This window comes from Psammomys obesus, unplaced genomic scaffold (assembly GCF_907164565.1).
Source record: "Psammomys obesus unplaced genomic scaffold, mPsaObe1.curated_primary_1811, whole genome shotgun sequence".
Lineage (NCBI taxonomy): Eukaryota > Metazoa > Chordata > Mammalia > Rodentia > Muridae > Psammomys > Psammomys obesus.
In genome coordinates, this window is record NW_026592118.1 from 25,447,489 (window position 1) to 25,461,384 (window position 13,896).

General features: G+C 38.6%; 1 protein-coding gene across 2 annotated transcripts in view; it reads left to right on the top strand.

The window, feature by feature from the left end:
- Nucleotides 1-13,896, top strand: part of Rundc3b (RUN domain containing 3B) — a 144,163-nt gene that overhangs the window by 69,779 nt on the left and 60,488 nt on the right. For both annotated transcript variants that reach the window (XM_055612665.1, XM_055612666.1), the window contains exons 5-6: nt 2,548-2,637; nt 8,931-9,011. In XM_055612665.1, coding sequence (XP_055468640.1) covers nt 2,548-2,637; nt 8,931-9,011 — 171 coding nt within the window. The remainder of the gene's footprint in view (nt 1-2,547; nt 2,638-8,930; nt 9,012-13,896) is intronic.

Here is a 13,896-nt window from a genome sequence, read left to right on the forward strand (position 1 = left end):
GTGTGTGTGTGTGTGTGTGTGTGTGTGTGTGTGTGTGTGTGTGTGTGTGAGAGAGAGAGAGAGAGAGTTTTAGCTATCTTTATCGTATACTTAGATTCTTTTCATGACTAGAAAATAGAAAACGGATCACTACTCCTTATATCACTGTTCTTATATTACCTTCATTCCAAAGTTGCTAGCAGCATATTCAATGAAATACAACAGAGAGCTCTCCTGTGGAGTATTTCCTCGTCTCGTTGACTAAGCTGCTTTTGATTGTTGATGGCTCTATTATTTGATGTTATGCACTTTCATAATAGAGCAAAGTTGCCTGTAATATACCCCATAAACAGAACTGTTTTATCATTTGAGGCCCCGTGTTCAATCCTTTGTACTGAAAAAGAATACACAATTAATCCAACAATATAATATGTATATAATATTAACATGCTTTATGATAAAATGCTCTAGAAACAGTAGGAAGTGCTAAAATTCCTATGTAGATCCATTTGTATACATTTTAGTGGATTTTATCTTATGGTTCTTTAAAATTTTTTATTAAAAAAAAAAGTTTTGTACAGTATTCCCCTCTACAATTTTTCCCAGATTCTCCCCATCTCCCTACCCACCCAACTTCATGCTTACTCCCCTACAAATGCCATCTCGCAAACACCCCCAAGAAATAGCAAAATCAAAAACAAAAATAGAGTTGAACAGGTAAAGAAACTAAAAAAGAAAACAAAGTAAATGAGTTTTTTTTTTTTTTTTAAGTACACACAAGCACACACAAAGTGGAGTCTGTTTTGTTTTTTCCAACTACTCCTGGTCCTGGAGCCTGCCCTGGAGTGTCATTAACATACCCAGTGATACTGCATTGAAGAAAACTGGGTTTCCCTTTCTCATCTAGTATCAGTTGCAAATAGCTTCTTGGTTAGGGATAGGACACTGTCCCCTTTCTTTCTCTGTGCTGGAATTTTTGTCTGGCTTTACTGTATGCAGGTCTTCTATGTGCTCTCACTACCCCTGGGAGTTCATATGTCTGTCTTGTGTCTGGAAGATATTGTTTCCTTGGTACTCTCTTCACCTCCCCTTACAGAGATTCCTAAGACTTGAGAAATGTTTGATAAAGCCATCTCATTTAGGCTGAATACACCAGTGTCTCATTCTGTACATTGTCCAGTGTGGATCTGTTTGTTAAGTGTCATCTACTGCAAGAAGCATACCTGATGACAGCTGAGTGAAGCAGTGATCTTTGGATATAACAATATGACATTAGAAATCATTTTACTGCTGTGTTCATTTAGCAGAATAAAATTATTAGGGCCTCTGGCCTATCTCATCTCAGGTTCTTGGCCATTTTAACAATGTCATGTATGGGTTCCATCTCATCAGGATTAAATCGGGAGAGGGTGGGAAAGAAGAGTAAAAAGGGAAATGTGGGAAGGAACAAGGACACTAAAGGCCTTTTAAAAAACTGTGGAAACTGACTAGATGCTTCCTAAAATACATACACACATTTTAAGTGGAGTTTCCATATATTGGGGGAAACAGTACCTCAAGTAAACATCTTATCCCACAAAGTAAAACCTCCAGTGTGGGGAATAGGTTATATCTTGTTGAATCATTGGCCAAAGGAGTCCCATAAACATCACTAAACATCACAGGCTATTGCCAAGGCTATTGGTTACTCTTTACAACCTATGGCAGGACCCCATTGCTGAAGATACAGCTTACCTATGTCATTGAATGTGGAGAAATGTGAGCTGGTGCCCAGTTAGAAGCTACTACTGATAAGTGTTCATGACACTGGGAAGTACACACTACTGGAGGAGAAAAGTAATCAGTTTCACCCAGTTTCAAACCCTCTGACCTATAACAGAGGCCGTCCTGTGAGATATAGTGGTACAGTGCTGACACAAATGTTATAGGAATAACCAGCCATTTTTGAAGTGAATGTATTTTATGGCTCTTAAACCGTAAAAAGCATTTGGTTTCAAAAAATGCCTCAAAAAAAAAAAAACGAAAACAAAAAAACATTTGGTTTCTTTGTAAGACATCTACATTGTTCCTTTGGTATCATCACACAAACTATATCACGATATTAACATTAAAACACATTACAAAACACCATTTTTCTAAGTTGTGAACTTGGTCAGTAACTCTTAGAATTGCAGAAATACAAAAAAATTCTTCTTCCGGCACATAGCAAACTAATGTCTACACAGTTTTGAAAACAGACCCTTAAAATTGAACTTGAATTTTCCACCTCTCACTTGACATTTATATCATCCCAGATTAAGGAAACTTCTAGATATCCAAGGCCCACTGAGATTATTAGTTTAGAGATTTTTTTTTCCAGTGAGTGAAAAAAACATTTAGGGATAATGATTTTATGTAGGGTAATGAGTTTGGATGTTTTTGGTTATTTTCATTTTGGGGTCTAAATATCTTTGAAACTACAGTGGTCAATTTTTAAAACATGAATTAAGCTCTTCCTATGGTTATGATTTTTATAGGTCAAATCTTGGTTTGTTTCTAATACTCGTATTCACTCATTGCATTTCTCAGGAGGTTTTATGAAGATGGAGCCATTGTCTTGGGTGAAGAAGCAAACATGCTTGCCGGCATGCTACTTGGACTCAATGCTATTGACTTCAGGTACTCACAGTTCAACCAAATGAGCTCATTTTTTAAATGATTATACCTACTAGTTTCTACTCATGGCTTTTCTTCCAGTTTTATAAGTAAAATATGGTTAGACTTTGATATTTGATTTATATTACTTTCAGATCAGTTAGTTTTAAAATACTCCTAGAAGAAAGACAATAAAATGGGTTCAAACTTTATCAGGGCTGCTCTCTTAGGCTGGGTAATAGGGAGGAGTAGATTGTATCCAGCAGCAGGAGTCTGATGGCAAGCAAGGGGAATCTCTGGATTTTACTCTCGGTGTTTTCAGCTACTGCTTTAAAAATCTAAAGAGATAGATTTAAAAGAGAAGATTTAAAGAAGCAGATTTAAAGTAAGCAAGGTTCTCCTTTTCCCATGTCTAGATAGAGAAAATTCTGGGAGGATGTCTTGGGTGCCTTATAGTTCTTGTGTTATTAATATTAATATAGAATATAAATATTATTGTTAATCTTTCTTTCATCCTAATCAAGATGAATTAGTTCCAGACTAACAAAATCTACTCTCTAGATTCTGAAAACATAATCTTGCATTTAATTCATCTCAAATTATATATTATATTAAAAATAAAAAGTTATCTGTAAGAAAACTCAAAGATAAGAATGAAAGGATATTGTTATAAATAGAATCATTTGAAAAATTCAAGAATATCAACAAAATGAGATTGAAATGACTTTCGGGCTTTGACTTTAACTAATAATTATTTGACTTTGAATTCCTATAATTTTCAATGTGGTTGCCTTTATCTAGTAACTTACTTTCTCTTTCAAATATTTGTCATTTCATGTCTTGATTTCCCCTGTTTGTGATTTAATAAACTACTGTTAGCTTAATTTCGAGGATGAACATCATAGAGTCTAAAGGTTCTCTCTTTTAAGTGTTTTATTGCATTTATTTATTTGGTGTGTGTGTGTGTGCATGCCTCAGTGTGGCTGTGGAGGTCAGATGGCACTTTGAGGAATTCTGGCCTCTCCTTTTACCATGTGGGTCCTGAGGATTGAATTCGAGTCATCAGGACTGGTAGCAGGCACCTTTCCTCACCAAACTATCTTGCCAGCCTGAAGAATGTATTTTTGATCCTCACGTATTGCTAACTCTTTCAATAGGGTATCGTATCATCCTAATCCTTTAAGTCCATGTTTTATGTGTTTGAGGGTTGTTTTTTTTTTTTTTTTTCCTCTTCTCTTTTAAAAATCTTATTTCATGTACATACCACCATATTCCCCTCCTGGCCATTATACACTCATGGTGCAAAATGCATACAGCCTTAACTTTTTTTTTTTTACTCTTTTTAAAATTATTATCATTTATTACAATTTATTCAGTTTGTGTCCCAGCTGTGGCCCCCTCCCTTCCCTCCTCCCAACCCACCCTCCTTCTTCCTTCTTCCGCTGTGCCCCTCTCCTAGTCCACTGATGGGGGAGGTCCTCCTCCCCTTCTATCTGACGCTAGCCTATCAGGGCTCATCAAGGCTAGTCTAAGTCTTTAGCAGTCTGGACACTGTTCAGAAGTCTCAAGACTGAAGTCTCTTCTGAGTCTTAAGACAAACTTTTGACTGTGAATGACTGTTAACAAAGAAATAAGTTCCATACTTCCACCATACAGTGACACATTCTCATTCTAAACGGGAAGAATGCAAGCATATGGAGCTTAGACGAAAGCAGGAACTGCAGCAGGGCAAACACCAAATCCTGTGGTTCTGTGCCCTGTGTTTGTGGCTTTAGTTTCAAAGGACATAGATGGAGCCCTCTCTCCATACACCATGCAGCCTACAATCTGTGCCTCTCTCTCCGGCTGTTTTCACTCCTGGTATGCGGCACTCCTTGGAATACATTTTATGGTCCTGACATCTCCAGCATCGTAGGGTCTACACTGTAACCCTGCCTTCACCTTCAAAGCTTCAGGACATGGCCTCTTAGGGCCTCTTTGCAGGGACTCCAGCCTATTACCCCATCACACATTGCCTGCCATATGCAGCTTCCTGAGTTCTTGGAAGAAGAATCCCTGATCCCCTCAGTCTTGCGTCTATTATGCCATCAAACTAGACTCACTGCCAAGTTCTGCTTCCACTTGGGGTGGAGCCCAGCCTCCTAGGACTACAGTTGTAGCAGCTTCTATGTGCTGAAACCAGTAAAAAAATAAAATTAAATTAAAAAAATCCCTATACAGTTGCTTTCCAAGAGCAAGAAGATGCATCAGGCTCTCTTATTTAAGAACTTGGAGCCTAAAAAGATCATCCTGACTGAGGTATCCAAGAAACAGAAAGACACACATGGTATATACTCACTTATAAGTGCATATTAGACATATAATACAGGATAAACATACTAAAATCTGTACACCTAAAGAAGCTAAGCAAGAAGGAGGATCCTGGGTAAGATGATCAGTCCTCACTCAGAAAGACAAACGGGATGGACATTGGAAGAAGGAGAAAACAGGAAACAGGACAGGGGCCTACCACAGTGTGTCAAAGCAGATGCTGAGACTCATAACCAAACTTTGGGCAGAGTGCAGGGAATCTTATGAAAGAAGGGGGAGAGTGTAAGACCTGGAGAGGACAGGAGCTCCATAAGAAGAGCAAAAGAACCAAAAACTCTGGGCCCAGGAGTGTTTTCTGAGACTGATATTCCAACCAAGGACCATTCATGGATATAACCTAGAACCCCTGCTTAGATGTAGCCCATGGCAGTTCAGTATCCAAGTGGGTTCCCTAGTAATGGGAACAGGGACTGTCTCTGACATGAACTCAGTGGCTGGCTCTTTGATCACCTCCCCCTGATGGAGGAGCAGCCTTACCAGGCCACAGAGGAGAACAATGCAGCCACTCCTGTGAGACCTGATAGGCTAGGGTCAGATGGAAGGGGAGGAGGACCTCCTCTATCAGTGGACTTGGAGAGGGGCATGGGAAGAAATGAGGGAGGAAGGGTGGAACTGGGAGGGAAGGAGGGAGGGTGCTGGGATACAAAGTGAATAAATTGTAGTATAAAAAAATAAAAATTAAAAAAATGATCATGCCACTCCACTAACTGTTGCATTGTCTTAAAATTTCTTCCGCCAAGAAAATTAGTCCATTAGTTTGAAATTCGGTCTCACATATGTTCTCAGAATGTGTGCCAAATGTAACCAGATTCTTTGCCAAACTATCATATTCTTGATAGAATCTTTTCTCTAACCCTCGTTAGCTGGGCTTCCACTGTCCGAGTTTCTCTGGATTGCTATTACCAGGTTATATTGTTGCCTTCCATGGTCCCGTTAAAATGGCCTATTAGCTCTGCTTATAACATTTAATGGCTTTTCCAGCCCAAATTACCAAAATGTTCCATATTGCTCCTATATAATAACGGTCTAAAACTACATGGTCTGGTTTACCACAATAATGAGCCCATTTCCGGTAGTGCTTATGTATTAGCTTCTTCTCTGTTGCTGTAATAAAATCCCCTGACAAACAGCCTAAAGGAGAAGGAGCTTGCTTTGGTTTGTAGTTTCAGAGGGTTAGAATCTCTCATAGTCCTATCAGTGGACTAAGGGACGACCATAGTGGAGAAGAGGGAGGAAGGGTGGGACTGGAAGGAGTTGAGGGAGAGAGGTACAGCCAGGATACAAAGTGAATAAATTGTAATAAATAATGAATAAATAAAAATTTTAAAAAGGGGGGCTGGAGAGATGGCTCAGAGGTTAAGAGCACTGGCTGCTCTTACAGAGGTCATGAGTTCAATTCCCAGCAACCACAAGGTGGCTCACAACCATCTAAAATGAAATCTGGTGCCCATTTCTGGTGTGCAGGTGTACATGCAAACATACATTGTAAATAAATAAATCTTTTTAATTTTTTTTAAAAAAGAATCCATCATAGCAGGGAAGAAATAGCAAGTAGAGAAGACAGGCAGCATGGTGACAGGAGCAGGAAACTGGCAGCTCACATTGCATCCCCACTCAAAAAGCAGAGTGGGAGTAGGATGTGGGGCCAAGCTGCAAACCTCAATGCTGCCTCCCTCACTGACAGCTTCCTTCATCCAGACTCCACCTCCTAAAAAACCCATAACCATCACAAGCAATGCCATCGGCAGGGGACATTCAGAACTGCCTTTAGGGATATTTCTATCTGAACCATAACTTATGTGCACGTGCATGTTTGTGTGTGTGTGTGTGTGTGTGTGTGTGTGTGTGTGTGTGTGTGTGTGTGTGTGTGTAAAATGTGCATACACAGCGGTCAGGGAACAACTTTTTCGGAGTTTCTTTTTTCTTCTACCTTATGTGGGTTCCAAGGATACAGTCAGCAGGCTTTTGCAGCAAGTGTCTTTGCCTGCTGAGCTATCTCATGAGTTATGGCTCACTGGCACTTTGTGATCAAGTGAAAGACATACCTTAGTAATGTTGGTGAAAATGAAGGAAAGTTCATGCCACTTTAATTTTGTTCGTATTCAAGCCTGGAAAAGTAAATGCAAACTCATTGTATAAGTATGTTAAAAGGACTATTTTAGCAGTCAAACTCTGGAACAAAATTAGAAGGGTAGAGTTCATAAGTGATTTTTTCCTTTGAAATATTTTTTATAAGTGTTTCTATGTTTATATTTTTAGAGGATGTGATTTTACTGTTGTTGTTGTTTTAGTTGTTTTGAGATTTTTTTTGTTTTGTTTTGAGACATTTTGTTTAAAAGAGGATGGTTGGTGTGGATCAGCACACCCAAATCTAGAAGAGGTATTTCTAACAGTAGTAATCATACAACCAAACACCTTTTTATCCTTTTATGTGTGTTATACAGAAGTAAAGATTACTGGAATAGGGCTCAACACAGTAATATCTCCTTTATTGGCATTGTGAGCTCACAGCATGCCCTTGGGCAAGCTGCTTAATCATTTCCATTGTCTTATGGTCTCAGAAGAAGATTATTAGACATTACAGGATTTCAGCACCTCTTGGAAATCTAAGATCTAAGCTTTTTCACTTTTCATAAAGTTTAGAAATTCTTTTTTGCTGGACAATTAGATGAATTCTAGGGAATATAGAGTGTCACCTGAGAATTTATATTGAAATATGGAAAACAAATCTTTTTTTGCTGATGATTTTTTTATTTTATACTTTTTATTTTTTTATATTAATCACAGGCTATTTACTTTGTATCACAGCCATAGCCCTCTCCCTCATCTCCTCCCTGCCCCTTTCCAAGTTGACTGATAGAGGAGGTCCTCCTCCCCTTCTGTCTGACCCTGGCTTATCAGGTATCTTCAAGACTGGCTGCAATGTACTCCTCTGTGGCCTAGCAAGATAATGATAATGTGCTCCTCCCTCGGGGGTTGGGGAAGGTCAAAGAGCCAGCCATTGAGTTCATGTCAGAAATAGTTCCTGTTCCCCTTACTAGGGAACCCACCTGGAGACTGAGCTACCACGGGCTACATCCAAGCAGGGGTTCTAGGTTATATCAATACATGGTCCTTGGATGGAGAAGCAGTCTCATAGAAGACCCCTGTGCCCTAATATATTTGGACCTTGTGGAGCTCCTGTCCTCTCCAGGTCATACTAACTCCCCCTTCTTTCATATGATTCCCTGCACTGTGCCCAAGGTTTGGTTATGAGTCTCAGCATCTGCTTTGATACACTGCTAGGTAGAGTCTTTCAGAGGCCCTCTGTGGTAGGCTTCGGTCCTTTACTAAAACAAATCTTCTTTTGAACATTCCTTGGTGATATTTTGAATGTCCAGTAAAAATCAACATATTGCCAAATAGGCTCATATATTTGAATGCTAGTTACCAGGAAGTAGAGCTATTTGAAATGATTACAACAATTAGAATGTATGGCCTTGTTGGAATAGGTGTGGCCTTGCTGGAGGGAGTGTTTTGAGATTTCAAAATCCCATGCCAGGCCCAGTCTTTCTTTCTCTGCTTGTGGATCAGGGTGTAGCTCTCAGCTAGTTCTTCAGAAGCACATCTGCCTGCCACCATGCTCCTACCATGATGATAATGGACTAAGCCTCTGAAAATGTATGCAAGCACTCAGTTAAATGCTTTCTTTTTGTAAGAGTTTCTGTGGTCATGGTGTCTCTTTATGGCAATAGAACAGTGATTAAGATGTTGATTTCTCAGTAAAATTTATTTTTGCTTTATGAAACATTATATATTAACTGTCATCTAATGCTTGTCATTGGTATTGAAAACAGAATAACTAAGGTACCCATTTGTAACAAGTTACAAATTATGAAAACTATCCCATGCAGTTGGATCTTTAATATATCTGTACTAATATGAATGTTTACTGTCTGCTTTCTTAGCTTCTGCCTAAAGGGAGAAGGATTGGATGGCACCTTCCCTGCTGTAATAGATTATACACCATATTTGAAGTTTGAACAAAGGTACTTAAATTTTTGAAATGTCATTGAAATCTTAATTGTAATTTAATGCTTTGAACAATTTTTCCTTGTATGCAACGTTCTTTTTTATTTCTTTTATATTTATTACAATTTATTCACTGTGTATCCCAGCCATAGCCCCCTCCCTCATCCCCTCTCAATTCTACTCTCCCTCCCTTTTCTCCTCCCATGCCCCTCCCCAAGTCCACTGATAGGGGAGGTCCTCATCCCCTTTCCTCTGACCCTAGCCTATCAGGTCTCATCAGGACTGGCTGCATTGTCTTCCTCTGGCAACATTCATTTCTTGTCAGAAAATATTAGATAGAACTAGGGAGATGACTCAGTGAATGAAGTGCTTGTCTTGCAGTGTGAATTCTTAAGTTAGGATCATTAAAACTCAGAAAAAAAAGATAGCCATGGTGTAATGGGTATGTAGCCTTAGCTCTGGGCAAGTAAAGACAGGCTGTCCCCCCAAATTCATGGTGGCCGATTGAATAAAGAGACCTCAGAAATCTCAGGAAATAAGATGGAGAGCCATAAAGATAGACACTCAAAGTTGACGCCTGGTGTATGCCACACACACAAAGACACTGAGAGAGTATTACTGAGTGTCACCTCTAATGGCACTGTCAATATTTATGAAAACATACACTTTTATATTAATCTCATTGTGTAGCTTATATAAAAATGTCTATTATATTGCCATAGCAAAAATAATTACTACCCATGCTCTGAAATGATACATTAAAACTTCAGAACTATATAGTTCATTAGATTGTGTTCCATTTTGTAGAAATAAATTTTACTATCACTTTTGTTGTTAAACTTCAGTTATTCTAGGTAAATTCAGTGGAAAGTTTACTGACATGTATATTGAACTGTATGTTTATAAAAATTGTATAGAAATTAATCTCACTGTTAGTCTAGATAAGTGTTACGTAAGAATTGTGGATTTCTTAAAAGTTCTCTGAAAATTAATTAGGTGAAATCTGTAGAATTTGTTGAGTTTCCATAAAAATGATCTTGTGAATAGCATGAAAATGTGTTATACTTAAATATTGTAGTCAGGCCTAAGTTATAAGATACTCTGTATATATGTAATATAGATACATAAGCTTTCAAGGTATATATGTTACATATTAATCCAGGAAAGACATCCCCCCCCTCATGCCTCTGTCCCTCTTTTTTCTTTCTTTTTCTCTTGAGACTATAAGGTCTCTGTAGCCCTGGCTGTTCTGGAATTCACTATGTAGACCAAGCTGATTTTTAACTCACAGAGATCCACCTGCCTCTGCCTCCTAAGTGGCTAGAATTAAAGGCATATGCCACTATCCCAGCTTAAAAAGACAATTTCTTTTTGTCAGGTGTGTGTGTGTGTGTGTGTGTGTGTGTGTGTGTGTGTGTGTGTGTGTAAGACATTAGAAACTTCTGAAGGTACAGTCCCTGACTCCAAGAAAACCAGCAGCTGGAAAGAGAGTTTAACTAAAAATATGTGTGACGTTTTCTGAGGACATGTAATAACAGACCAAAGCAGTTATTACACCTAAGAGTAGCTTGGTGAACTGCTGAGTTCTTTGGGGTGAGTTGTATGAACATGGGTGAAAGACTCTCTTTCTTCCAAGTGATTGGTGTGCTCTAAACTTCTAGGCAGCTCAGCTTCTCTAAGAATCTTCTAGGCTTTTGTCCCTGCTTACAGACATCTTGGTTGATCTGTATTTCTTCCAGGTAGCTCAACCTCTCTCTAATTCTTTTAGATGGATTGGCTGGTCTGAACCTCTTTTAAACAGCTAGTCTCAATGGAGAATGTTCTCATCGATCTATACTGCTTATATTATGCTCAGGGAGGGAGGAGCTTAATGAAGCTGGTCAATTTCAGAGACTTCCTAAAGCTATGGAGTTGTTTATTTCCTATGTTTTATGAGCTTTCTTGTTGGATGGAATGTTTCATTTTTCCTTAGAATCTCCTAGTGTTTCAGCTTCCCTTTAACTCCCAGTGTTTTAAGGACCTTTCCTCTAAGATACAAGGTTTTAATCTCTAGAGAAACCACTGTACAGTAGCCAGTTAACTGTTTCCTTTGCTGTGTGGAATCTTTTTTATTTTATAAGCTCCCATTTGACAACAGTTGACATTATTTCTTATGCAACTGGCAACATATTCAGGAGTATTTGCTATATCTTAACATGTTTTCCTTTAAGAGTTTTAGGGCATTGGGTATTTATCAAGTCTCCAATTAATTGGAATTGTTTTCTATACAGGGATCAGTTTCATACTCTACAGATGTATTTTCCAGCACCATTTGTTGAATAAACTGTCTTCTTAATATAAGTACTTTTTAAATCTTTGTCAAAAACCAGATGGCAATAGATAGCTTATATCCGGGCTGTCTATTCTGTTGCACTACAAGTCTGTATTTGTGCCAGTGTTGTGCTGTTTTATGACTATAATTCAATGGTATAACTTAGATATGATGGTAATGTCAGCATTATGTTTTTTGCTTAGGATTGCTTTGGCTATCAAGGGTCTTTTCTGCTTCTATATGAATTTTAAGGTTTTTTTTTTGTTGTTGTTGTTCTATTTTTGTGAAGAATGGTTTTGAAATCTTGATTGAGATTCCATTAACTTGATAGGTTGCTTTTGCTAAAATAGTCATTCTCACAATATTAATTCATTCCATGATCAGGGGAGGCCTTTTCATCTTTCAGTTTCTACTTTAGTTTCTTTAGTATAGAAAAGTTTTCATTGTAGATGGCTTTCACTTCCCTTTTTCTTTCTTCCTTTTTTTTTGAGACAATTGTGATTGTTTTCTTAATTTTTTCAATGTGTTTGTCCAAGATGGATGAAATTTTACAGTGTAAATAGCCCCTCATGTGTGGTCTGTATATAAGCCAAATAAACTCATTGTTTGATCAAGGTGGACTTTGATGTATGTGCCCTTTGATATGTCATGTATGCTCTGTATATAAGCCAAATAAATTTATTGTTTCATCAAGGTGGACATTGGTTTACGTGCACTTTGATATACAGTTGTGCCCTATTTGTAGTGAAGAATGCCTATCTATGACTTCCAAAGAAAAGCTAACAGTAGTTTATTAGATTAAGAGTTTTCTGGTGGTGTCGTCAGGGTCTGTTGTATAAATAAATATCTTGAGCTTCTTACTTCCATTTATATACCTTTTATTTTCTTCTCTTGTCTTACTGTTATATCCAGGACTTCAGTGTGTCCCCATGAGCCCATATATGTTCTATAGTTTTATTCCACTGTAGTCATTGTGCTGGGACTCATACATCTGAGGTTGGATTGTTGGTAGATGCGGTGGTTTGAATGAGAAACGTCCTACATAGGCTCACATATCTGAATAGTTGGTCCCAAGCAGGTGGCACTAGTAGGGAGGTCATGGAATCGTTAGGAGGGAGAACCTTGTAGGAGGATATACTAGGAAGGGCTTTGAAAATTTATAGCTTTACCCCACCTCCCAATTCTCTCCGCTTCAAATTTCGATTTGAAGATAAGATCTCTTGGCTTCTTGTTCTGGCCACCCGCTGCCATGCCTTCCTCACTGGACTTTATGGACTCTAACTCCTAAACCATAAGCCCAAACAAACTCTTTCTTCTGTAAGTTGCTTCAGATGATGATATTTTATCACCACAGCAGAAAAAGAGCTAACACAGTAGTCAGTACTAGAGAGTTGGGTTATTGCTGAGAAGAATCTGACTGTTGTTCTTTGGAGGAATGTGGAAGACTCTGAAATGTCAGATGAGAAGAGTTGTTGAATGCTCTAAACAGAACTAATTAGCCATTCTAGTAGGAACTTATAAAACAGATGCTGAGAGTAACACAGAACGGGGAGGTCTAGTTCTTGAGAATTCAAAGGAGAACCTCAATTAACAGCAATGCTTGGGGCCATCTATATGATATTTGGCATAGTCTGAGTGCCTTCTTGCCTTTAAGAACTTACTTGAAGCTAAATTTAGAAGTAAGGACTAGCTTTTGGAGGAGGATGTTTCAAGGGCACATAATACTGAGTCAATGGTATGGTTTTTTGCTGATAACACTTTCACTGCTCTATGGTGAGAAGGAGCATGAGGCCAGAAAGAAATACAAAACATACAGCTTGGAGTGAAAAAGAGCACCAGGAAGCTTTCTTTTATAGCAAAGCTATGTGCTGAAACAGAAGCTGAAATTGTTAAGGGGGTAATCACCATTAAATCAAGGTTTCCTGCTCTGCGCTAGAACATGGGAATAGTGTTCGCAGGACAAAACTCTACCCAGCTAAGCTTCCAACTTGTGAAAAGAGAAAGCCTAAAGTGATTCTTATTCCTAGAAAGCAATTGTTTCAACATACAAGAACTGCTGCTAAGGTGTTTTAAGAGTCAAGCATCTATCCCAAGTTGGCATCTGAACTTCACAGTGTCATTCTCATGGTGCTGGCTTTGGACACATGAAATTTACAAAAGCAAAGGGTTCTGTATTCTTTCTGCGTAGTTTCAGAGGCCAGGCAAGTGACTAGTGCAGTGCTATTGTCACTGTCAGAAGAGCATCCTGAGACAGCATTGTGTGAAGCCTGGGTTTCAGTGGAGACCACAGCACTTTGGAGATACCTGAGCCTTGAAATGTCTGCCAGGGAGAGCTGAGTACAGAGAGTGGAGCTAGGTCAACAGAAAGCTGTGTATCGCCATCATCAAAGCTGGAGGGACTGTCCCTTGGTAGAGGACATGGAGCTACAGGATTTAATAGTTGCCCTGCTGTGTCCTAGTGCCTTTGGAATAGATATATATATTGCTTTTTTATGCTGGAAGCATATGATTTGATTTATCATTCAATAAGGGATTCATAGTTAAGGGATTACTTTAGGTCTCAGAAGTTTCAGACTTTGAAGCAGTGTTGA